At 31.5% G+C, this 25,257-nt stretch overlaps 1 protein-coding gene across 1 annotated transcript; it reads right to left on the bottom strand.

The window, feature by feature from the left end:
- Positions 1-733: 733 nt before the first annotated feature.
- On the bottom strand, positions 734-22,537 carry LOC143076021 (inter-alpha-trypsin inhibitor heavy chain H3-like). Its single transcript, XM_076251636.1, has 12 exons — positions 22,378-22,537; positions 20,838-20,948; positions 19,220-19,452; positions 18,031-18,194; positions 16,094-16,382; positions 12,793-13,472; positions 11,914-11,992; positions 10,937-11,266; positions 8,295-8,342; positions 7,109-7,225; positions 4,880-5,188; positions 734-2,424 (listed from the first exon to the last, which is right to left on the bottom strand). Exons 1-12 carry the CDS (start codon positions 22,425-22,427, stop codon positions 2,204-2,206), a joined length of 2,631 nt encoding a protein of 876 aa, XP_076107751.1. The 5' UTR covers positions 22,428-22,537; the 3' UTR covers positions 734-2,203.
- Positions 22,538-25,257: the final 2,720 nt, after the last annotated feature.

The raw sequence follows: 25,257 nt of genomic DNA, 5'->3' as shown, positions 1-25,257 counted from the left end.
TGATAACAGTAATATCGATCGTATGTACTTATTGGTCATATTCACGGGAGTATTCGACTTGGTGTATTTTTAATGATAAAGTTCCGAGAACATTTTCGTAAAGTTAAAGTTATTTTCTTTTGATAATTCATACAGATTAAAAAAAATGAGAAATATAAATACTTTGTTTTATTGTGCATTGTGTTATGTAAATGCGTTTATATATGTTGAATGTTATATTTATAATTTTAATACAGATATTGGCAGATAATTATAATTGTATTTATTATGTTTTGTAGGGCGTTTATTTCAATATATTGAATACATCTGGTGCCAATAATAAAATTATCAACTTTTACTGGATTGGTTTTGTTAGCCACATGACACCCCGTTACATTAGTTCAAACGCATGTCAACAATAACGCGATTTGTTACTCCAGGTTCCACACATGTTCTTGAGAATTTAAGTCCTATGCAACTTGACGAAATATACATGCTGGAGTTAAATAATTTCGCATGAGTTGGTATGTTGTCACTTGAAGGAAACATTAATGGAGTGTTTTTATAAATTATAAACTGTTTGTAAAAATTGTTTTCATTGCTCATCACTTTTTATTTAATATGTTTTATTTTGACTGTTAACTATTGATCTAAGTTTCGAGCGGCGCTGATGCGTTTTGTGTGGACGAAACGCGCGTCTGGCAAATTAATTTTGAGTCTGATATTTTTTATGAGTTTTTATTTGATGTAAACATGAAATTGTCGGAACCGGCGAACATAGTATTCACGCGTAACACTATAATAATTACTCATCTTTGAAACTGTCCCAAGAGTAAATAAAAACAAGTGCTTTATGAATACTGTTTATTTCAAAATGAGCTTTATTGCATCGATGTGTATCTAAATGTTTGTAATGTTTGCAATGTTTGCAATTTTTTCAAACTTGTATCAAATGTGATTGACCTTTAATTATAATCAGTATAATGACAATTTGCCAAAATGTATTTCATATCAATCTTTTAAAAACAAATAATAAAAAGAATTAGTCACATGACTTATTTTTACGCTACAGGTTGTGGAAAATTGTCAAATTTTGTACAGATTATGCATGGAAAACCCAATTTTCTGCCATAAAATGAAAACTACGCCATAGAATTATGAGATAATGAAGATTGCTTTAATATAATGCTTTCAGATAAAAAAAAATAAAAGAAAGTACATATAAAAAAGGGTCATGGAACTCGTTTTCTTGCTACATAATAAAATAGGTAAATTCCTAACACATTCTATTATCTGTCCTAACATTTGAGTTGCCTCCTTTTTGTGGCAAAATTAGAAAATATTGAATCAAACAAAAGTATTAAGTTTTTGTAAAATACAACCATAAATATGGTAACACATGTCATTTTCTATATTAAATTGAAAATTCTCACGCATGAATTACCTACTTGTCTCAAAACCTTATGTAACTTAAAAATATTATTGATCTTAAGGATATAAACCTCTGAGGAGCCAACAATTTCTAGAATTAAACTTTTTTTCTTAACCTGATTTTTGGGTTTATAAGACTGTACAAAAAATCATATGGTTGTGCACTACTTTTTTGCAACAGCCCTTTGAAATACCCAATTCTGATGATTTTCTCATTTTTCATAATTTTTTACCTATTTTTGGGCTACTATCGTGAAAAAAATCACAATTCCACAATTAAACTTGTTTTCATACTCTCAATAAAGATGATCAATCTGAATAAATTTAACCTAAAATAACTAAAGGTAGGTGTTAATTTAAGAAAGTTTTGTCATATTTTGATGCTTTTTGGTGTCAAATTTACAATGCTGTCAATTTTGTAAATTTGTGATTTTTCTCAATTTAAAGAACAAAATGCATCTTACTTCAACTTTTTTGTTATAAATGGTTAAACATATACATATCTAAGAAATTTTAAAAGAAAAAAAGGATATAAGATGTACATGATTCTTGTAAAATTAATTTTTGTAACCCTCACCCATTTTCTAAAAATTTTGGCTAAAAGACTGACTTGATTCGTCATAAAATTTGAAAACTGGAATACTCAAAAACTGTTCATTGTAAATACACAATTTTTTCACAGAGTTATGTTTTATTCATCAATATTTTCCACTTGTATCACATCTATTGGAAATAGTTCCAGAACAAGATTTCAACGCGACTGAAACGTCAGAAGAATATATCCTTAAAACAATTAAACCCATGTATCTACATCCTTTTGCAGAAATAACCGCTTTAAAAGTGGAATTTCCTTTTGGGGATTCTTTATGTACCAACATGATTCTGTAACATGTGACATCACAGGCATTGAATTCAACAGTTTGAATTTTCTTATGATAAGCTGTTTCCCAACATTCGGACGGACAACTATTTCAGTTTTAGAAAAAGTTTCAATTTCCATTCCAACAAACCAACCTATGAATATAAAATAATTAACAAATTAAACAATATATTTGCCAATAATGGATATTTGCCGCCAAAACTATGATACCTTTATTATACAACACGTTTGACCACAAGCATTAAGGATGTACTTATGTGAGGTTAGGTGAAAATTTAATAAATTAAGAATATAAAATTGATACTTTAAGCCGGTAGAGCAGTCGTTAAGGATGGAAATAAGCTAAAAATATTGATAGGTCATGGACCTCCTTTTTGAGATAGTTGAGATTAAACATATGGCGGGAAAAGGCTAACTCGGACTTTTACCTTATATTTGCATTGGTATTATTTGGGTCTCAAAACAACAGAAAAAAAATCAAGAATCTTCTTAAATTTTGGTAAATGACCTTTCATTAGCTATTAAGTCTTATATGAAAAAATAAATGGGTGTTATGGGCAAAATATTTTACATTGTTTGTATGGAAAAACACCAACGAGTCCGAACATTTGACACAAATTCCAAAACCTCACCTAAGTACATCCTTAAGTAAAATAATTCAAACTTTATAAAACATTAAGAGAGGTTCATTGAACATATTGAGACAACGACCACATTGTCAGTATCATTTGTGTAGTCATCCAAAACCTCACATATCATTCTTAACACTCAATGCAATAGTACTCGAGGTTGAATACAGAGGACACACACACACAATATGTTCTATAAAATTAAGACAAAAAAATGCCATTCAACGACGTCATTCAAATATGCCGTAATAACAGTTCCATTTTGAACCCATTAAAGAACTACATTTCTCTAATTGTTGTACTATTTTCATATTTCCAAGTAGGACATGTGAAGGGGTGGTTTAGAGGATAGTGCGATAAAGGGTAGACATGCGATAAAGAGGTGTGGCAAAGGGTCTGCATTAAAGTTCATCTATACAGATTAAACAGCAGGCTATTTATCAAATATTAGAAACTGCAGTATTTACTACTGAATATATGATAAATATAATTATTAATTAAGCTAATCTGAAATCAATTTCATCTTCAAGAATAGTATATCATGTAATGTGTTACAACTCTGAAATCTACCGACGAGGAAATGTACATGTAACACTAGGCCACCGAAAGCTGAATTTTTAGTTGGAGACACTATATGCCGTGTTGTCATTATATCCCAATAGCATGAGTTCGAATTCCGGCGAGGGAAAAACAAAATGTGCTTCCTCAAATTTGCAGATTTAACATTTGTGTGCTAATATATGAGTAATTATTAATATATATACAAGTACATGTATATATATATCTCCATTTATAAATTCCAATGCGTCTATGGTGTACGGCAAACTGTATTGCAAACCAAATGAAACTTTCCACAGAATTGTGTTCTAATGTTCAATCTATTCAAAGTTTTGTCAGTCAATTAATACGATAGCTATTTTTGATATTATTTTTATTTCGGGGGTTTAAAGCCACTTTTAAGCAACGCTGTTAGGCTTTTTTGCGGCGGCCAGTTTTTATTGGTGGAGGAAGCCGGAGTGCATGGAGAAAACCACCGACCTTTGAATGGAAAACTGACTATCCTAGTTAAGATTTGAGTCGAGTGCACCCGCACGAGCGAGGTTCGAACTCTACAAGTTGATTCCTGACCAAAAAAATTAGATTGCTACTATTGAAATTTGCAGTTTGTTTTGTTTTTGTTTAGTCACAGGAATACATGTAAGAAGGCCTTAATTCAAACATTGTTTTTTTTCCAGTTTGAATTTGTCAAACATAAAAAAAATCAATAAGAATAGTGTTGAAAATGTTGTCAGAAATAAAACTCTTTACGATTAAATCAGTGTTTACATAGAATAGATAGAAAATATATTATTGATATTGAATAGAATCAACAACACATGCATTTTGTGAGTTTCAACATATAATTTCTTCAGTTATGAAGATGATTTTACTGATTTAGAAGTAAATTAATCAATGAGTGATGGATTTCTCAGAGAACAACAGATATGGTATTTATTGGATGGATCAACAGAACTGACAAAACTTTATTATATATATATGCTAGGAGATCAATATGGTAAAATGTTTTATTTGTGTGGCAATAAAAGTTCAACATACGAATGTATCAAACTCCGAACGGATAAATCCAAATATCAAAAAGGAGAAGTGGTATGATTGTAAACGAGACAACTCTCCACAAGAGACAACAATGACAAACAAATTAACAACTATAGGTCACCGCACGGCCTTCAACAATGAGCAAAACCCGTAACGCATTGTCAGCTATAAAAGGCCCCGTTATGACCATGTAAAACAATTCAAACGAGAAAACTAACGGCCTAATTTGTATAAAAAAAAATGCAATAATGCCGTCATTTTAAATGCTATCAATCATTTACCATATGATTTTGTATTTAGAATTGAACCAAACCGTTAATGATAAATAATGTTGGTATCTTTTTCAAATTAAAACAATTCTTACGTAGTGGTCCAGTAGCATTAGTGCTGTTGCTTTGTTGTATATGAAGATGAAGTTCTAATCCAGATAATCGAACTTCGGATGGTGCGACTGTTACAGTTAGATTTAATGACGGAAATTTAATTGTCCTTCTGTAATTGATGTCCCTCCATACTTTTGTGGCATTCCAAGTGGTATTCGATATTTTCAATAAACTTGAATTCATATACTGATTTTCTGTTTCTTCCCTCAGCTCAACAGCTTTTATAGAATCTCTTTCCATTCTCCGAATCGTATGTTTACCAAGAACTACATGAATAGACTGTTGTGGCTCTTAAATAGAAAGTTTGAATTATTTTCAAATTTAAATTTAAATTGGAAGTCTTCCATCGGGTTGATTATTTTACATTGTATTACGTGTTAAACTTTACATAAGGTAGCACAATACAAAGATTTTATAACTCCAACTCCCAAGTTTTAAAATGCTGAAACTTTCTTAATAATGCTTGAAAATTTATAAAAGAGGTAGTTTTGGATAGCTAACGAATTACTCTTTCAAATTAATGCAATGTTAGTATTATGAAACAATTAGGTAACCAATTATAATGTTAAATGTGTCTAAAATATTTTTCACCAAATTTCCACTTTCAAATGAAATTAGCTTCTGCATAGGTATCCCTAGAGGGTTCATTTTATTATATGTTGTTCCCATGGTCATTATCTACAAAAGGATGTCTCAGATTTCAGATAGAATGTATAGAACAAATTGTACACCTAATTAAACATTATCTTCTTTTATTGTGGTTAGGATGTTTACACTTATTAGAGATTTATGAGAGAATGGAATACCATAGAGACAATCTGAGACACCCTTTGGAAGCCCATGATGTGTTGATTAAGATTTTGTTAAAATTTTCTGTATAGTTAAAGAGATGATAGAGCTAAATTTAGTCAAGTGAACTTACCCAGATTTTGCCACTAATTACATAATAATTGATTACATAATGACTGCACATAATAAAAATAGTGCATTCATTTAAAAGATTAATCTTTTATCTATCTATATATGCCTCTTTTATTATTTTCTATACATTCATAAGAAAGTTACAGCATTTCAAGAGTTAGTGATTGGAAGTAAAAAAATCTTTGTATTGTGCTACCTTAAATTAAAGCAGAAATGTACACGTTTATTGTATATTCTACAATACAGTGTGGACTATTCAACCTGTAGTGCTGTACCACAAGTAGTTCCTGTGAAATCATAGTACTAGTAGGCTAACCGTTGGAAGGTCTAAACACCATATATTTCTAAACATATAACATCTAAACACTTGTTGAAATCTAAACACTTGTTAAAATCTAAACATGTTTAGATGCTAAATTAAATGGTAAATGTGTATACGTAAATATAATTGTCCTTTAAATTCTTATATTTGTACTTGAAGTTGTTGATGCTCAATACTTTGTTCCGGTTCCCCTTTTTGATTTTGTTGTGGTGTCTAATTGATTTGTTCATTTGTCTTCTTTCGTCATTTGTGTAATTGTGTACATTGCTTATGAACGTTTATCAACTTTGAAAAGGATGACTACTTATAACCAAAATATAGTCGTGATACCAGTGTTACCGCTGAAAGCTTGTAGATTAATCAATATCAGTTTGATAAATATAAGATAACATGAATAGACACGGAAAGGATTAACAAAACTAAAAATTCGTTTCTTAATCTACTATAGACCTTTACATTCTATACCTCCATTCGGTTGGAGATACTGTTGATGGAGATAATAGCATGTTAAAATTAAACAAATAAACATTTGACATTTAACTTTTGAGAGGATGTTTGCTGTATCAAACCAGATTCATTCGTCAAACGTGTACTTTTATTTATATACTTTCTATGCAAGAAATTAGACGAATCTTGCAAAATTAGGCATTTTATTGGAATTAGAACTTATTGTATTTGGTTAAGTAAATATGTCAAACTATAAAACCTACTGTTACCATCAGCCGATTTGGGACGTTACCGAGGTGCCATTGTACAAATTTGTGACGTTTACGTACTAATCAATTAATCAAAATCATCTTTTATCTATTGTAATGTTTCTCTATGTTATGTAAAGGCATGTTATTTTTTGTGGTTAGTCTACAGCTTTATAAGTATTTTTATAATGTGACTCAGTCTGTAGGGGTTTCCCATCAACAAATGTTTACTATTAAAAAATTTAGGTTTTTATTAAATAAAAATATCTTACTTCCTCCACTGTATAAGAACTGATATCTCCCTGTGTGGTTTGGTTTCAAATGCATACAGAGAGGTACTGTTGATCCTCTCATGTGTAGGAACAAATTTGGAAATCCTTCATTTAAAACTACAGAATAAAACATCAAAGATATATTAAAGGCTTATAACGTAGATAAAATAGAATATCACAACAAAGAGGCTTTCGTCAAAAGTCTGACCTGTAGAGCTTGTCGTTTCTTGATGCATGTCATATTTGTTTAACTTTGTTTTAATCAGCCCGTTGGTTTTCGTTTGAACTGGTTTCCATGTGATTTCGTGCCGTTTTACATCTATATATACGGTATGTTATTGTTCATTGTTGAAGGCCGATTGCTGACCTATAACTTCTTACACCCTTTTATATTAATGTAATCATACGAACGTCATATTAGTTGTATTTAGTCTTGAACGCAATACGTTTTTCTGTTGTTTTCTGTGATAAATAGAAATCGAAATCGTATTTTATTACAGATACGTGTGTTGTATCTATGTTGGTAGATAGCATTTCCTGTGACACAAGTGTTGTTCCGTTGGTTATTGGAAATAGTTAACTAAATCAAATTTCAATACACATACGTGTGTTGTATCTATGTTTGTAGATAGTATTCCCTGCTACACAAATATTTTTCCGTTGGTTATTGGTAATGGTAATACAACTGTTGGTCTGGTCTTTGTTGATAGTATTCCATGTGACACAGATATCGTTCCGTTGGTTATTGGTAATAGTCATTCAAATCAAACTATTTCGAAACAGATGCGTGCGTTGTACCTATGTTTAAGATATATGACTTTTCCCCTGTGACACAAGTATTGTTCCGTTGGTTATTGGTACTAGTATTTCAAATCAAATTTGAATATAGATACAACTGTTGTTCCAGTCTTTATAGTTTGTAGTCTCTCTGACATAAGTTCCTTCATAATTTGATATACATGGATGCGGTGTTATTATAAACGTAGTGCTATTACTCATGTTATTGATAATCTTTTAAATGATTCAAAGACATTTTAATTTGACTGTTTCATACATGAATTTTAATCTTGCTGAATCTGACTGATTAATTTCTTTACTGATATGCTGTATAGACATAAATTAACAAAAGGTTTGTAACATGTCACAAAAAAACAAGTACTTTTAATCAATATTGTTCTTCCCATACCTTCAAAAAATTGATCTAATACAGTTGGTAACGACTTTACTGACTGAGCTGAAAATATAGAAACACTTACTCATGCCCAAAGGTTTAACTGTCAATAGTAGAATTGAGCAGTTTGCAATAATAGTGTTGTGTTGGGTTATTTTAAGAAATTTGACAGAATTCGAATATTCAGATTATCTTCTCTTATTTAGATTTATTGTTTATTTATTTTGTTCATAAAACATGCGATTAGTTTTCTCGTTTTAATTGTTTTATATGCATTATATCAGGGTATCATTTTTGAAGGCCGTACGGATTCTTGGTTCTGCAGATACCTTTTGTGACTAACAGTCAACATGCAGATTTATCGATAAAATAACCGAAACCATATGGCACTAAACGTACCGTAATGAGAAACTCAACGACAAAATTCAACAAAAAAACATAAAAGGATAATACAGTCTTCAATATTAAACAAATGTTTTCGCAATATGCAGCGACTTTAATCGTCTATTCTGTAAAAGTTTTGAATTAGTCTAGGTTAAACAATGAATCATTATGTCGACATTCTTATGTTCGAATACTAGATGTTAGATATAAGGATTTAAATATTTTACGGCAAACAAGCGTTTCGTCTATAAAGGACTCATCTGTGACAATCGTATTAAAAAATTAATAACCTCAAAGATAGTACGAATTTCAAGAGACTTGGGGGTCCAGAATTCCGAAAGTTTTGACAAATACAGCTAAGGTAATATATAGTCCTAGAGTATAATCTCCTTAGTATTGCAAGTCATTCTAATTGGGTTTTTTAAGTTAGACAATAGCTTTGTCTTTTATTTAAGTTGAATCATCACTAGATTTTTTTTACCTCAAATATAAATGTCTTAAACTTGACCGAAATGAAATTTTACCATGCTTTTTTAAAGGTATAAGCAAAAGTATGGGCCACCATGATTTCTTTCAAGCCATATGTCGTATAAAGTTGTGCAATTTTACATAGATATAGGAAGATGTGCTGTGAGTGACAATGAGACAACTCTCCATCAAATAACAATTTATAAAAGTTAACAATTATAGGTTAATGTACGGTCTTCAACACGGAGCCTTAGCTCACACCAAACAACAAGCTATAAAGGGCTCCAAAATAGACTGTTCATGAAATATCACATTTTTGTTGTGAGAGAAAAAAGCTATGTGATAGAACTTTGAAATAAAATATGATCCGAACTTAAAACATAAAACACAATATGATTTTCAAAATGAAATCAAGTATCATATAGTTCTTATAGAGGGGTATTTTGACCGAGATTCCTATATGTTGTTCTTATTTACAGTTAAAGTATGAAAATGAAGTTGGTGTTTTTTCATTTTTTTTCAATTTAACATTTTAAATAGGTTTATAAATTCTCATCATATAAAGCATTCCCCCCCCCCCCGCCCCCTCAGAGTTTTATAATGAAAATTTATAAGATGAACACAATAGATATACGTGAAACTGTTTAGGCTGGTCTGGTCTATTTTCTGATAGCCACTGTTCATTTTATATAATTGCATGCTTTTGAACCACATTTTAGGGTAACATCTAAATATTCACCATTACAGGTACTTACAAAATAACAGTATACATGTACGTCATGAAAATGTGTTGTTTTTGTTTACATGTATATGTTAATTATAAGACGTAGGGCTGATCACTTTAGTTCATCCCTATTTCTAGTCTGGTTCGTTTTACTCAGTCATAGCGTTCCATGTATTGTATATTATGATTTATCTATTTTTATATTCGTTTTTCGCTGTTGTTGTTTTTTTTTTACATGGCGTTGCAGGTTTTTCTTCGATTAATGCATTTTAACTGTCACTTTGTATTGTCTGACGTGTTTTAATAATTGTACTTCCATAAAAACATTTCAAAAATAGTCACATGTTGTTTTTTTTAAATGGCGAACATGAATTGTGATGATACCGATTTATTTTACTTTAAAAGTGTTGATCTTTCAGACTGAATTGAATAATTATGATAATGTCTGCAGGAAATTCGCGACTCATATCTATATTTTTGGAAAAGGTTTCTGTTAAATCGAAAATGTTTATAAAGAACGCCAACTGGCAATACATTCAAATTCTTGATCTGGGTTTCTGTCTTTGTTCTTTAAACATGTACGAGCTAGACTTTTTTAGGCAAATTACTTAATTATACACGTCTTCACCAACAATTTTATTCTGGATCGAAATGTCTTTTTACATCATTTATCTATGTATGTGTCATAATGTCCATAATGCACAATTTAACAACAAAGCACTTGTAAACAAAATTCCACCAGGGTTCATAAATTTTCGGTATTGACTTTACGAGTTAACACAATTAAACAATTTATAACAATTGATCACATAAACAGCTTGGATTTTCAAACGATTTGAATAAATGTCTCTAGTATGAGGAAAAAGTAATTAGAAAAATGTTGCTTTCGATTCCGCCATGTAACACATCTAGTAAGATTTGCAGAGAAATCGGTTATACGCAGTGAAATATATGAATACAATTTAAAACATGAAACTCTTATGTTTAAATGCTAAAGACCTCTAATAAACTCGGTTTTCAAAAGCAATCTTCAATGATAATTTTAAAGTTGTAAACACTTAGTAAAGATAAAAGATATTACGTATCATTTGTCCACCTCCACCTCCACTAAGTCTCGATCTAGAATCTCCACTAAGTCCACTTCCCATACCTCCACTAAGTCCACCTCCGATACCTCCACTAAGTCCTCCTCCAAGACTTCTACTAAGTCCACCTCCAAGACCTCCACTAAGTCCACCTATAAGTCCACCTCCAAGACCTCCACTAAGTCCACCTATAAGACCTCCACTAATTCCACCTCCAGCACCTCCACTAAGTCCAGATCTAAAACCTCCATTATGTCCACCTATCATACCTGCATACTTATTTCCAATTAGTCCATTACCTAATACACTTCCTGTAAGTCTCAAACCTAAAACACCATGATTACTGACTGTAAAATATATAAATCAGTAAATATCTAAAGAATGTCTACCTGCCATAATTCTTAAGTTGGTTTTTTTTCTTGACAGTACACCTGACTTATTACAGTTTAGCCTATGAGCGATGAGTAAGTCTCAAAAGCCGTATTGATACCACAGTATTGATAGTTCGTAAACATCAATTTCACTTTATTTTGCTCAAATGAAACTTTAAACACTGATAAATACCTACATTTAAAAAAATGCTTTATATAAAGGCTACTTGTAGAATTTGAAGAATTTTGTTCTGACAACGAGATTATATTTAGTCTAATATTTAGATGGTTTACGGATACTTGTTTTAACACTTTTGTTTTGTCTTTTAGTATTGCGTTTATTATCACTGAACTAGTATATATTTGTTTAGGGGCCAGCTGAAGGACACCTCCGGGTGCGGGAATTTCTCGTTGCATTGAAGACCTGTTGGTTACCTTCTGCTGTTGTCTGCTCTGTGGTCGGGTTGTTGTCTCTTTGTCACATTCCCCATATCCATTCTCAATTTGATTTTGTCTATTTTTTAGGGAGGGGGTAGAGAGTGTAGGGGGTTTATTCCTTTTTTTCGGAATGTTATTTGCTATTCAATTCATTATTTACTTACTGTGTGTGCTGAACTGTCTCGCTCGTCTAAGCTGAGGTGCAGTAACTACCATAGCTGTAAAGGGTGTGACAAACTGGTACTGAAAATACATAATGTGTATCATTTGTGTTCAGCAGTCTTGAGTTGATGTATGCTCTGAACTATTATATATATATTGATCAGGAACGGTACAATATAAGATGGTATATTTCAAATATTAGGAAAGGCCGTACAAGAATTCAGTATAATTCTTTCGTACTTTAAACTAAGTATAAGCAATCATTTAGGTTTCATTGGGTGGTGGTTTTTTGATAATTTAAAGAAAAGCATCACTTTCCAAATAGATAGAAAAAAGAGTAAAGATTATACAAACCACAGTGTGATGTCAATTATTTCGAAAATCATACAATGTTTGGTTTATGCTTGATTTTACTTGCTAATTGCTTTTTGGAATTACATATAAATATATGCCTGATGTAATACATGCGTCATTGCTATATCCCTCTTATGAAATTGAAGGAGCATTCTGTTTTTCAGTATGTGCGTCCTTCTGTTCATCCATCCGTCCGTCCGTTTGTCTGTCTGTCCCCCTTCAGGTTAAAGTTTTGGTTAATGTAGTTTTTGATGAAGTTGAAGTTCAATCAACTTCATACTTGGTAAACATGTTCCCTATGCTACGATCTTTCTATCTTTAATGCAACGAAAGAGTTTGACCCCAATACCACGGTCCACTGAACAGGAAAAATTAAAGTGCGAATGGAGCATCACTACATGTATGGACACATTATTGTTTATTTCAACTTTTGATTTAGAACAAATATATGCCTAATGCAATATATGTGTCGTCTTTTTATGTCAACTTGTGAGAAAATAAACAAAATAAGAAATAAAGTCATATACCTTTAAGGCCAAGGATGTGATTGTAGCTTTAATTTCGTCCTTCTTTGTATTTGTAATGTCACCCTCGATATCTTTAAGCAATTGCTTTATTGTTAGATAGGCCCACATTTTTTCCGTTATCCTTGCTAAATCAGATTCAGTTGTTATTGCCTTGAGGTCAATTACTGGTCTCGGTTTCCATGGTAAATCTATGTATGCATGGTTCCAACCTTTGACACGGGGTACAATGGAAGAACCGTTAGATCTAATTTGACCTGCAACTATCAATTCGGAACCGGAAAAATAAGATGGATAGTGGTTCTGTGTTAATGTATTCATGTCAATGTCACCTATATAATCAAATGTGACATTTTTTAAAAGAACCGATGAAATCTCGGAATATAATCCCTTAATCTGCAATGCAGCATCCGAATCTTCATATATTCGTCGTGCGAACCCATTATTTTGTAAAGACATCTGTTTCAGAAGATTGAAATTCACATCGTTTCCGAAGCCTAAGCTAAAGATTGGAAGTTTAGCCTCGTTGGCTTTTCTTACATTATTCAAAATTTGATCAGTTAATCTTTCTCCTTTCGTTGGAACTCCATCTGTCAGAAATATTAAGATAGTAGACTTTTGCGTATCCAGGTATTTCGTTAGTAATTTTATTCCGTCTATGACTGCAGAGTTAATGTTTGTCCCTACAAAACAAAATTAGATTCCAGAAAATACAATTATATCTAATATATAAAGCATAATAGACAACAATCTAAGAATGAAAATATTTTTCACGCTGGTCTTGTTTTGGAAATCGACCTTATCAAAATGCATATCAATACACCTATTTACTTATTTCGGTTTGAAAAATCCCTAAGGAAAGTCTTGAAATTTTCAGTTATAAGAACCCTATAAACATATCAAAATTCAGCTTTTATATCGTATGTGAATGTTCCTTAATTAATCAAAGTCTTGTACGTGTACTTGTATACGTGCACTTGCATCAGATCGATTTCTATCCAACACAACTCAATCACTTTTTTTACAACGCAAATCATCGAATATCTATACAAATATATGTTACTGTGTCCATGGTCACAAAAGACACTATCATGTGATTATAAGCGAGTGCATATCATGAAGATAGAATTATTATTTTCTTACAAGCTTTAAATATTGTAAAGTGCTCAAGGCTCAAACAATCTTTTGAAGGACTTTGTTCAGTATTTCGTTTCAATGTCAGTACATTGTTTATAAATAATGTATTTCATTTATGAGTAGCACTTGGTAATGTAGAGACTATCTTATAATAAGGGAAAGGTTAATAAATTGTGTGTTTTATGCAATAAATGACACAACACATACGATGAATTAGTGGGAATGTTAAGTTTCCGAAATGTGAGTATAACCGCAATCTATCTTAGTTCAAAATTGTTTGCGGGCAGTTGTATCTCGTTAACGTGCATTCTTTATAGAACTGTTAGTAGGCATAGACAAAAGGACAGGCCCTTACGTAGACCTACATGTAAATATGCCACCTCCATTGTCCAAGTTATTGTTATAAAAAAAAAATGCCGACAAAAAATAGAAAATTCAAATTATGTGATTGGAATTAAAGTATACTTACACGCTTAATTATCTCAAGTTGATCTACACCAGAAAATTGTCTGAGACACCAGAGAGTATGAAACAATCACAGGTTTTAGAATTTGTTAATTCCCCGAAATTTAAATTTTTTTTATACCTTCAATCGGAAGTTATTACTAACGCCATAGAAGATATTGTAGATTGTTTTGCTTATGTACATTTTGGATAGCATATAATTAATAATGCCTTAGTTTTCTATATGTCATTTTGTATAGAATCCTATGTTTATTGCAACACAAATTGTTCTATGTTCATGTGAAAGGGAGATATTCAGGGTAAAGAAAAGAATTATTTTCGTTCAAAATGTCTAAGAAAGTTTCTGTTCTCATATGCAACGAAATGTTACATTGTAGTTAACCGCTTTAAATGTGTATCTTTTAATGATTTTTTTTTAGAAAAAAGGACGAGACGTTCTTTGTCATATTAACCCTGGTTCATCCACCTTCTACTCAGACACTGGTGACGTTTTATAAAGTCTGAGTAGCAGATGCAAACTCTTGAAAACTGAATGAGTTGGAAAATGTATATCCCATATGCAAGTTTAGTTGGTATATTACCATTAGTGCTAAGGCGGAGGAAATTAATGATTTTATTAAAATTGTCTTGTTTGTCATATATTCTGATACTGAGTTGATCGCTGATGTCAAATCGAGGTATAAGTCTAAAAATAAGGCAGATGAAGCCGTGTCTGTCGTTTCTTTAATTTCTAGTTCTGGGGGATATATTAGTAGGATCCAAGCGGAAATTTTTTATTGTTAATGGGAAGAGCATCATCAATATATGTGAATGCGAAATTAAATGATTTGGCTTATTTGATCATTTTGTTTTTGACCAAGTGTCTGAAGGAATTCCGATTCATATGGAAATAAAAAGAGGTCGGCATAGATAAGCGCACGTTCCCATAGGAATGCCGACAATTTGTAGAAAATAGCATTGTTGAAAAATAAGAAAACAATCATTATTTCGTACTAAGAATAATAAATGTTGCCCGGTTAAGTCCCTAAAGCCGATGTTATCATATTCTATTTGTTTATGCTCACAAAATGAGTTTGATGTAGTATATATAAAAAAAAATGCGTAATACCTTTTTTTCAGTTTTACATGAAATAAAAAACTAGCTTTCAAGAAGATTTTTAATTCATGTGATTTTAAACTTTTTTTTTACTTTCTGGTCATTTTGTATATTAAACCGAAAACGTAGCCTACTGCATTTAAATAAAAATAAATGCCTAAATGCAATCTATTAGAATATCTCAAATTAACATGTCTTTTAAGTTGATTAGTTGAAATATACTTAAATGTACGTAATTAACACATTTAGCACTGCCAAAAGGTGTGTTTTTCATTAAATATTGGCGCATAGGAGATACCTGAAAAAAGAGGTATTATTCCATAATATTTCTTACTTAATAGATTAATTGAGGACGTAACTCATTGTAGAAGTTAAAAACAGTAAAACTGTCAATTAAAAAAAAATAACCAATAATGAAGGTTTTGCTAGAAATTATTAATCGGATTAGATGAATTACTTTTTGAACGCACTCAAATTGCAATATTGGAAGCTGTTATTTAATTTATTTAACATTGATCAAGGAGTAAGAATAAAACAAAATTTAAGACTTATTAAAACCTATGTTTTCTTTTCCACGTCTTCAGAATTAAAAACTACATTACTTACATCCCATTTCCGAAGTGTTTTCCACAAATCTCTCTGCTTTACCGAAATTAACTTTTGTTCCTTCCATCATTTCGGTTTCGTTTAACCAATCAAATCTGTGGTTGAAAAACATAATATTGAATCTGTCGTTTGGTTTCATATCCTGCATGATTAGTTTAATCGCTTCTTTCAATTGTTTAATTTTTCTTCCTGACATACTCTGACTTTTGTCCAATACAAACATCACATCTTTAGGTAGAGGTTTCAAGTCTTTTGGAGCAAACATATGAACAAAATATCCATTCACTACCTATAAAAAGACACACTAAACTAAACATTAATTTACGTTTAAAATCTTGTAATACAGCCTTGAAATATAAGCATTTATTTGGATTTTTTTCCTATTCATTAGATACAATCACTCTAGACAACAATTTAACATCAATGGAAATTTTTTTAGACAAGGATAACGATGATCGAAGTATACAAACTGATAGAATGTTTAATTAATTAATGATTATTTTCACTGTGACTGATTTCTGATTTCTTTTCCTAGGCCTACATTTAACACCAGTCATCTGTTCTATAGGTTTGCAATGAACACTAAATATCAGTTTTTCGTTTCATTTTTAGCTCACCTGGCCCGAAGGGCCAAGTGAGCTTTTCTCATCACTTGGCGTCCGTCATCCGTCGTCGTCGTTAACGTTTTACATTTTGAACTTCTTCTAGAGAACCACTGAATGGAATGAAACCAAACGTGGCATGAATGTTCCTTATGAGATGCTGACCAAGTCTTGTTACTTTGTAGCCGATCCATCATCCAAGATGGCCGCCAGCGGGGGACTTAGTTTAACATAGGACCCTATGGGAAATATAAACAAATGTCTTCTTTTAGAGAACCACTGAATGGAATGAAACCAAACATGGCATGAATGTTCCTTATGAGGTGTTGACCAAGTGTTGTTACTTTGTAGCCGATCCATCATCTAAGATGGCCGCCAGCAAGGGGACTAAGTTTAACATAGGACCCTACGGAAACTACATACAAATGTCTTCTTTTAGTAAACCACTGAATGGAATGAAACTAAAAATAGCATGAATGTTCCTAATGAGATACTGACCAAGTGCTGTTACTTTGTCGCCATTCCAAAGTCCAAGATGGCCGCCAGTGGGGGACTTAGTTTAACATAGGACCGTATGGGAAATACATACAAATGTCTTCTTTTAGTGAACCACTGAATGGAATGAAACCAAACATAGCATGAATGTTCCTAATGAGATGCTGACCAAGTGTTGTTACTTTGTTGTCATTGCAACATCCAAGATGGCCGCCAGTGGGGGGACTTAGTTTAACATAGGACCCTATTGGAAATGCATACAAAAGTCTTCTTCTAAAGAACCACTGAATTGAATGAAATTAAACATAGCATGAATGTTCCTTTCCTTATGAGGTGCTGGCCAAGTGCTGTTACTTTTAGCCAAATTTTATATTTTTTTATATGATTTCAAAAACCCAAGTAGAATCAGCCATCAGGTGAGCGATACAGGCTCTTGAGAGCCTCTAGTTTTAATAAGCTATACCTTGATAATAATAAATAGTAAATTAAAAAAGGAAGAGACGTAAATGTAAACGAAAAACGATTTCAACAATATACTTTACTCGAAAAAGACCTAGTTTTCGTTTTTTATGCTATTTTACTGACATATTTCTTTTCTTTCTGTTATCTATATTTTGATTTCCTAATGTCTTTCATGGTATAATTTTAGCGCTAAACACCCAAACTCTAAATCAATACTGTTAAAATCGACATTGCAAAGCTATAATATGCATGTTAGGACCAGAGTTTGTTAATACATAAAAGCAAAAAGTGACACTGCTTGACCACTTATATTTTAAAAGTATATTTCGAAGTAAATGTGTAGAAAATAAATTATAATTCAATAAAAAAAGTCAATACCAATAAATCTCCAGCATCTTTGTCCCTAGTTACATCATACTTCACTGTAAACTGTCCAGAGATACCTTGTTTTGACATTACTTTCTGGTCTTGAACACTCGGAGCGTAAGTTATGTCTATTCTCGATGGAGAAATGTGTTTAATATTGGCAGATTTACCAACATCTATAACAGAAGAAAGTTCATATCTTAAGAGCCTTCAACGTCGATCTATTTTAGGAATTTATGATATAAACAAATAGTAATCAACTGCAATACGTATTGTCATAATTCTTTGATACTGGTTTTAAAACAACACACGTGACAACGATGCATTTATTATCATGAACTCTTAAAATTATTTACACACATTTTCTATATTTTTTCTAACATTTATGCAATCAATGTTTTAAATTTATTTTTGCTATCGAAAGTATTGATATAATTGATTAAGGTGTTAGCTTTATTTGGCCTTTTTGACTTTTTTGGATTCGAGCGTCACTGATGAGTCTTTTGTAGACGAAACGCGCGTCTGGCGTATATACTAAATTTAGTCCTGGTATCTATGATGAGTTTATATACCTAACACTATAGGGATATAACTCTGTAAAATCAGCTAAACTTTTTAATTACTTTGTATTGTTAAGATGACATTAAGCGTCTCAATGATCTAAATTAGTGTTTGTCAAACTGCTATGTAGCCAACCAATTTTTTTTCGAGGAAAGTGATTGGTTCAAGTTTTTTGAAATTATAATATATTTTCAAAGGATCAAAGTAAATTTTTTGTCAAACTTTTAGGAAAATTAAACGAGCCAAATTAATTTTAGTCAAGGTGTTGGGTACCACCTTAAATTAATTTAAAAGAAGACAAGTAATTCTCCTTTTTTATTACTACCACTATGACTTTTTAAGTATTGATGCTTCGTAGAATACTATAGTAAACCATGTCTTGAGAAAGAAGGTTGTAGAATCTCGTTGAAACGTGTGACTGGCATATAAGTGACCCTTATAGTTATGTTGACAAAACGTTTAACCCTTATTAAAGCATCTGACTATTGTATATACTGAAAAGCGCTGCACAGAATATGTAGCTTTTCATTTCTGGTTCTCCGCAGTTTGAAGGAGGTGGCTTAATATAAGATGTAAATGCCAATTCAATAGACTGATCTTTTTTTTCGATTTTCTGTTTCATTTATACAAACAGTTTTACCAATTTTTGTTTTTCCTTCCAGTGGTGGCATCGTTAAATCTATGATTTCTCTGGATTCACTAATGTGAACCTTTACTTCAAAGTCTTCCACTATTTGACCAGGATCTACATATATCACGTGTTGATATGATCCAAGGCTTCGTCTCAGCATTTCCTGATATTTCAGCTTGAATATCACTAATGCATTCTTTTCAACATTAACCAGTATGTTAAACTTGTTCGAAGTTCTTGGACTGTTAAAAGATTGTATATCATTGAATTAATTAAACAGAACGCATTATTAAATTAACATCCTAGTACTTCTGTTCATGATAGTACAGTGTACACCTGTGTATTCCGAAACACTGGGGGACCAGAAAAAACTTTAAGCGGATTAAGCAGGGTGTCGGAATACTCAGATTTTTTCTGCAAGGATAGGCATATTTTGGGATCATGAAAATATGTCAGTTAAGGGGGTTCGCGGGTCTAAATCATTTATATAGGATTTCTCTATATTTTTCTATAAATGACCTTTATCTTATAGTTAATAGAAAAATAAAATAAAAAAGTGGGGTCACCCTTCATTTGCGCTCACAATCTGCCTTCGAAAGAAGCATACATTTTTGTAAAGGTGTTTTTTTTTTTCTGTTGAAGTAATAGGAGAAATAAAGGTAATATCGAAATAAAAAAAAAGAAATTTATTACAGAAATCGCTAAAATTTTACAATGATTTAGTTTAAGTACAGCTTATATGGAAATTATATTAAAAAAGATAGGTCACCGATGAGTTGAAAAAGATATTTCAATTTTAGAGCCAAAAAATGACATTTTCCACCAAAGGGAGATAATTTGGAACTTTTTCAATGATGTATACATTTTGAAAGTCATCTAGGGCCAACACGAATTGATTGTTTTGAATGATTTTTGTACCATATGATAAAGTAACAACTACAAAAGGAAATAAATAAAATTTGTAATGAAAAACAAATGTTTGATTTTTTTCTGAAATTTTTATACCCTCGAGCCTCCTTAAAGCAGGATGTTGGAATATTCCGTTGTCGGATAAGGCAGGTTACACTGTATTTTTTGTATTAACAGAGGAACATATATGCAAATTAGTGTCATTATTTGTTTTGTTTAATAATTCTGGTTAATTAAAGGACCATTGGCTGTCAAATTTGTGTTCACCGATTTGACACAAATTATCATATTTGATTTATAACATACTATCAAAACGTATATCTAGGTTTGTTTGCTTTCATGTTAAAGATTAACAAATAAGTTAATTATCTTTTTAACAAGTTGAAGGTTTTCTGTTTGATAAAAAAAAGTTACGACTTATGCATGCGCAAACTATTTCTAGCTAATGGGTTAAATTGAAGGTCACATGAATACAAATTCAATGAGATCGAGTTATTGATTTGCAAGTAAATAATTCATCACCGATGTTTCTTTGCTTATTTTGACAAAATTGAATCAAATGTTCTGCTGAAAGCAAATTTTAATTTCATTATTTCACTTTTACTACTATTGATTGAAACAAACACAATAATTTTTTTAATATCTCATATGTTGTTCCCCTTAAATGAATGTTTTGTTAAAGACATTACTACATGACATTTTATTGCTTTTAACTTACGATGCAGCAATATGACCAGCACTTTCTCCACGACTTTTCGCTTCCTCAAACTGTCTCTTTGCTTTATCCTTCTCTTTCACATTACCAGCATATCGTTTGCCTCCTATTTCCCTACGATACATATATTTCAGTTTTCAGTTTTAAAATATGCAATGAAGATTAGCACAACGGTTTGAATTCCAATTTATCAAAATCTTAATGTATATACCAATTGTTTTATATTTTTTTCCAAGGAGCAAGGAAATTAATTCATATACGTATATACACTAACTGAAGCAAAGACTGCTCAAACACTTAAGTTTGAATAAAGCTTAGCCTACCAAAGGTTCAACTCAGTTACGTAGAAAGAGTGAACATTATTTGTTCATTGTTGACCCAATCATTCTTTTTATGTCAAGTTGAAATCTTGTGATGAGTCACAATCATGGATTTTATCAACAAGGAAACCAGAAACGTGTTGATTAGTTTAATGGGATGTACAAAAAATGTATTTATGATCGTCTTTGACACAGTCATTCCATCCATATCAACCAAATTAAGATGGCGATTCATAATGATCGTAAGTTTTTCACCATAGCCTCATCGTTAGATAAATTATCTTTTCAAGATATTAATATGAAAATCTAATCTGCTGTTTCAATATTTCAACAATGAAATAACACGACGGGTGCCGTATACAGTGCAGGAAATGCTTACCCTGCCGGAGCACCTGATTTCACTCCCAGTTTTAGAGGAGTTCGTGTTGTTTCTTATTTCTTATTTATAACTGTTGATGTAAATTTGGTTTTGTGAGTCTTTGTTTACTCATTGGTTTTGATTGTTATTGTCATTCAACGTATTAATGTAAGAAAATACAACTTTCAACTTACATCGAGCTAAAGGTTTTTGATTTGTCCTATGACTAAATTAAACTTGTCCATGCTGATCATTTGGATCAACCAGACGTATTGCTCAATACAAATTCATTAATAATTTTCAGTCGGTACCTCTGCTGGTGGACTAACAGTCCCCCGGGTATTTTCAGCTCAGTAGTCAGTATTTGGTACTGAAATGATTTATAACAAACCTTTTTTAATTGTATGTTTATGAATTTATGAATTATTAAGAAACAAAGGTTTAAACTCCCTCAAGTAAAGTTGAACTTAATTGATTTGGCTATGTTTTTCCTCATTTTTGCCAATATAGCTCTCAAAAGGTATCGGTTCTTATACATTCTTGGTTTTCAAAACTTGGTTTTGAACATTCCTGAGTAATGCAAATCAAGACAAACGCTTTGTACGCATGACGTTTTTTAAGTGTTGGTTTCATTTTATTTTTAATTGTATACTACACTAATAATCTCAGATGGACAGTAAAAACAGTATGTATTTTATAATCAAAAGGTTGATTGCTTTTTATATAATATATAGAACAAACATAGGTGCATATATATACTGTTCACCTTTTCTAGGGGCTAAATTGATATTAAAGAAGTAACAATAGAACAATGACATTTCGATCAAAAGTAATCAATAATTACAGTAAATCATTATAGTCTTACATTGTAAAGCCTGTTATAAAAGCTGAATCTGGTAGAGTCATATCAAACATTATTTCTGATGCTTCTTGATTTACGTTGAGAATTTTAGTCTCCACTACTGTTGTAGCAAATCTGAAGTAGATATCTGATGAAATATGGATCGACTTTATCTCTGGTTTTAATACCTGCAACAGAAATAGAGAAAATAGTTTGCATCCATTATTTATCAAAAAAGGAAGCATACAGTTATATCTATTCGGAACATCTGAATGAATACAAACATTTATTCATAACGACTGCAGAAATACAAATATCTTTAGTTATCCTAAACTTCATGATATGTTTGTAACCATTGATAAAACTAAAATTGTACATATTTTATTCTTCAAATTTGAAGATTTGACTTAACAGTGTGATATAACTTTCGTTTTCAACTGCTTTGAGTGCAGGTAATGATTGTCTGGCGGTTCGCTTACTACTAATTGTCTGCAAATCGAGTGTATTCAAGCGGATCTCACAGTATATCACATTTAAACAATTTCATTGATACAATAACAGTAAAATTTCGATATTCCTGATGGACGAAAGGTTGGGCTTTGTATGAAATCAAACATTCCATTGTTTGTTTTGTATCTCCATGAATCTAGTATTTAGGTTTCAGACCACCAATTAACCCACTCCAATTAAAACATATATAAAAGGACCCCTTTCCTGTAAAAATAAGGTGTTTTTGATGTCATTGTTTACTTAAACTAACCAACACCTTTGCAGAAATGAAACGTTTGGTTAAAGAAAAATATATGAATACAGTTTTTTAGCAAAAATTTACTTTACCATCAGCTTTCATAGAAAATGAGAATTGATGAGCTCCATAGTATACTTCTTCAAGTTTTATTTAAATAGCCTTCTTTTACCCCTGGGAAGATGACTCATTTTGTAAAATGGGAACACCAGTCTGTTACCTAGACGACTTATATAATTTTATACAGAAAATATTCAGGAATTTAATATTTAGATGTGTAATAAAATATTTCCAGAAGTTAAACAATATCATTGTTACAAAACACAGTTAAATTTCGATATTCGGTTTTGGGTTAGGGTGGTCGGTAGAAAAATCAAACATTCCGTAAATTGTAGCCTTCGTCAGGGAATCTTATCTTCTGAAAAATGTAAAATCACAAAAATACTGAACTCCGAGGAAAATTCAATCGGAAAGTTCTTATCAAATGGCAAAATCAAATGACAAAACACATCAATCGAATGGACAATAACTGTCATATGCATGGCTTGGTACAGGCATTTTCAAATTTAAAAAAGGGTGGATTGGGCCTAGTTTTATAGCGCTAAACCTCTCACGTGTATGACAGTCGCATTAAATTCCGTTATATTTACAACGAGCTGAACAATGGTGTTTCTCTACATGACTTAGACGTTTTTAAACATTGACATATAGAAAAGTGATACATGGTCAATTGAGAAAATTGAAAAAGAAAGGTTGATTCTAATGCAATGTTTATGTAACAATATTTTTCATTGGCTAAAAGTTACCGTCAAATCCACAGTTGACCAGGCGTAACTAAGGAGGGACCAGCCTTTTTTAATTGATTCTATCAACAAATATTCGATAACTTCAATTTTATCGAAAATAAAACAACACTTACCTCGAATTAGCCGTTTTCTTGTGATTTTATCCGAATTTGAATCGTAGAGGTAACGTAATAACTTTCAGTTTGTACGTTTTCATTTGTATGACGTCACGTTTAGCCATGACGTCTTTCACTGGGGGAAAGCGGCTGTCTGTAACCTCTGTTACGGACCGCCCACTATGGCAGATGGCAGTATCGGTAAGATTTTATATTTCCCAAATACTTTTAATCGAAAGCATTGTCGATAGAGAAAATTAGTAACGTAAATTAATTATATATATCGGCTGTTCGTAACGTTAAAGGCTTAGCAAAATGCTTACATCATCATGTTTATGACTTTATGACTTGTATTTTGGAACATAACATTTTAAAATTTATAATTATTACTACATCAACAAAATGAACGCATCAATTTTAAATGACAGATAACAAAAAGACATTTTACAAAGTTAAAACAGAGCAATGAATAGATATCAGACAGATTTTACGGATAGCACTTTATAAATATATAACTATGAGAAAACACCACCGTTCTAATAGTCTAGACATATATAACTGTATGTATGTTCCGGACCATATGAGTATTTGGACCATACGCGTATGGTCGGACCATATGAGTATAATACTCGTTTGGTTATTAACGGTCCGGGCCATATGAGTATTTGGACCATATAGGTTTTTTTTTAAATTACATTATAAAAGTTTCAATAATACAAAAACTTTATCGAAAAAACAATGATGGTTACCTGACAATGTGTTATTTTTATAAGTCAATTACAACGTAAAAAATAAATATTGATGCCATAGTTAGTTTTCTTCGCTAATTACATTCTTGCATGTAGGCTTGGAGTGACATATACTTCCACACGGTATCATTGCTTTTTTGCATTTGCAAGTCTTGGTTGTGCACGATCCTTTTCATTTACACTTTTTTTTGCGAGTGAAAAGCTTTTTTTTCTAATTAAGAAATAAATTATAGATAATAGATATAGATAATTCTGTATCTGTTGTTTTTTATTCTCTAAAATTCCGACACAAAACAACTCAAATATGCTTAGGCACTGGACAAAAAAAAACGTTACATAGAAAAGAAACTGAGTTTCCCGTTTAATAATAAAAGCGCTATCTTTGAAGCATTCCGATAAAGACAATCTTCATTGTAACCTGCACATTGGGATTACATGAAAGTAATGAAAAAATGCATGAAAACAACAAATTTGTTTTTGTATTTATAAAGGTAACGTTTCTTTTGTCC

The sequence above is a fragment of the Mytilus galloprovincialis genome, chromosome 1, assembly GCF_965363235.1.
Source record: "Mytilus galloprovincialis chromosome 1, xbMytGall1.hap1.1, whole genome shotgun sequence".
Lineage (NCBI taxonomy): Eukaryota > Metazoa > Mollusca > Bivalvia > Mytilida > Mytilidae > Mytilus > Mytilus galloprovincialis.
This window is presented reverse-complemented; position numbering and strand designations above follow the sequence as displayed.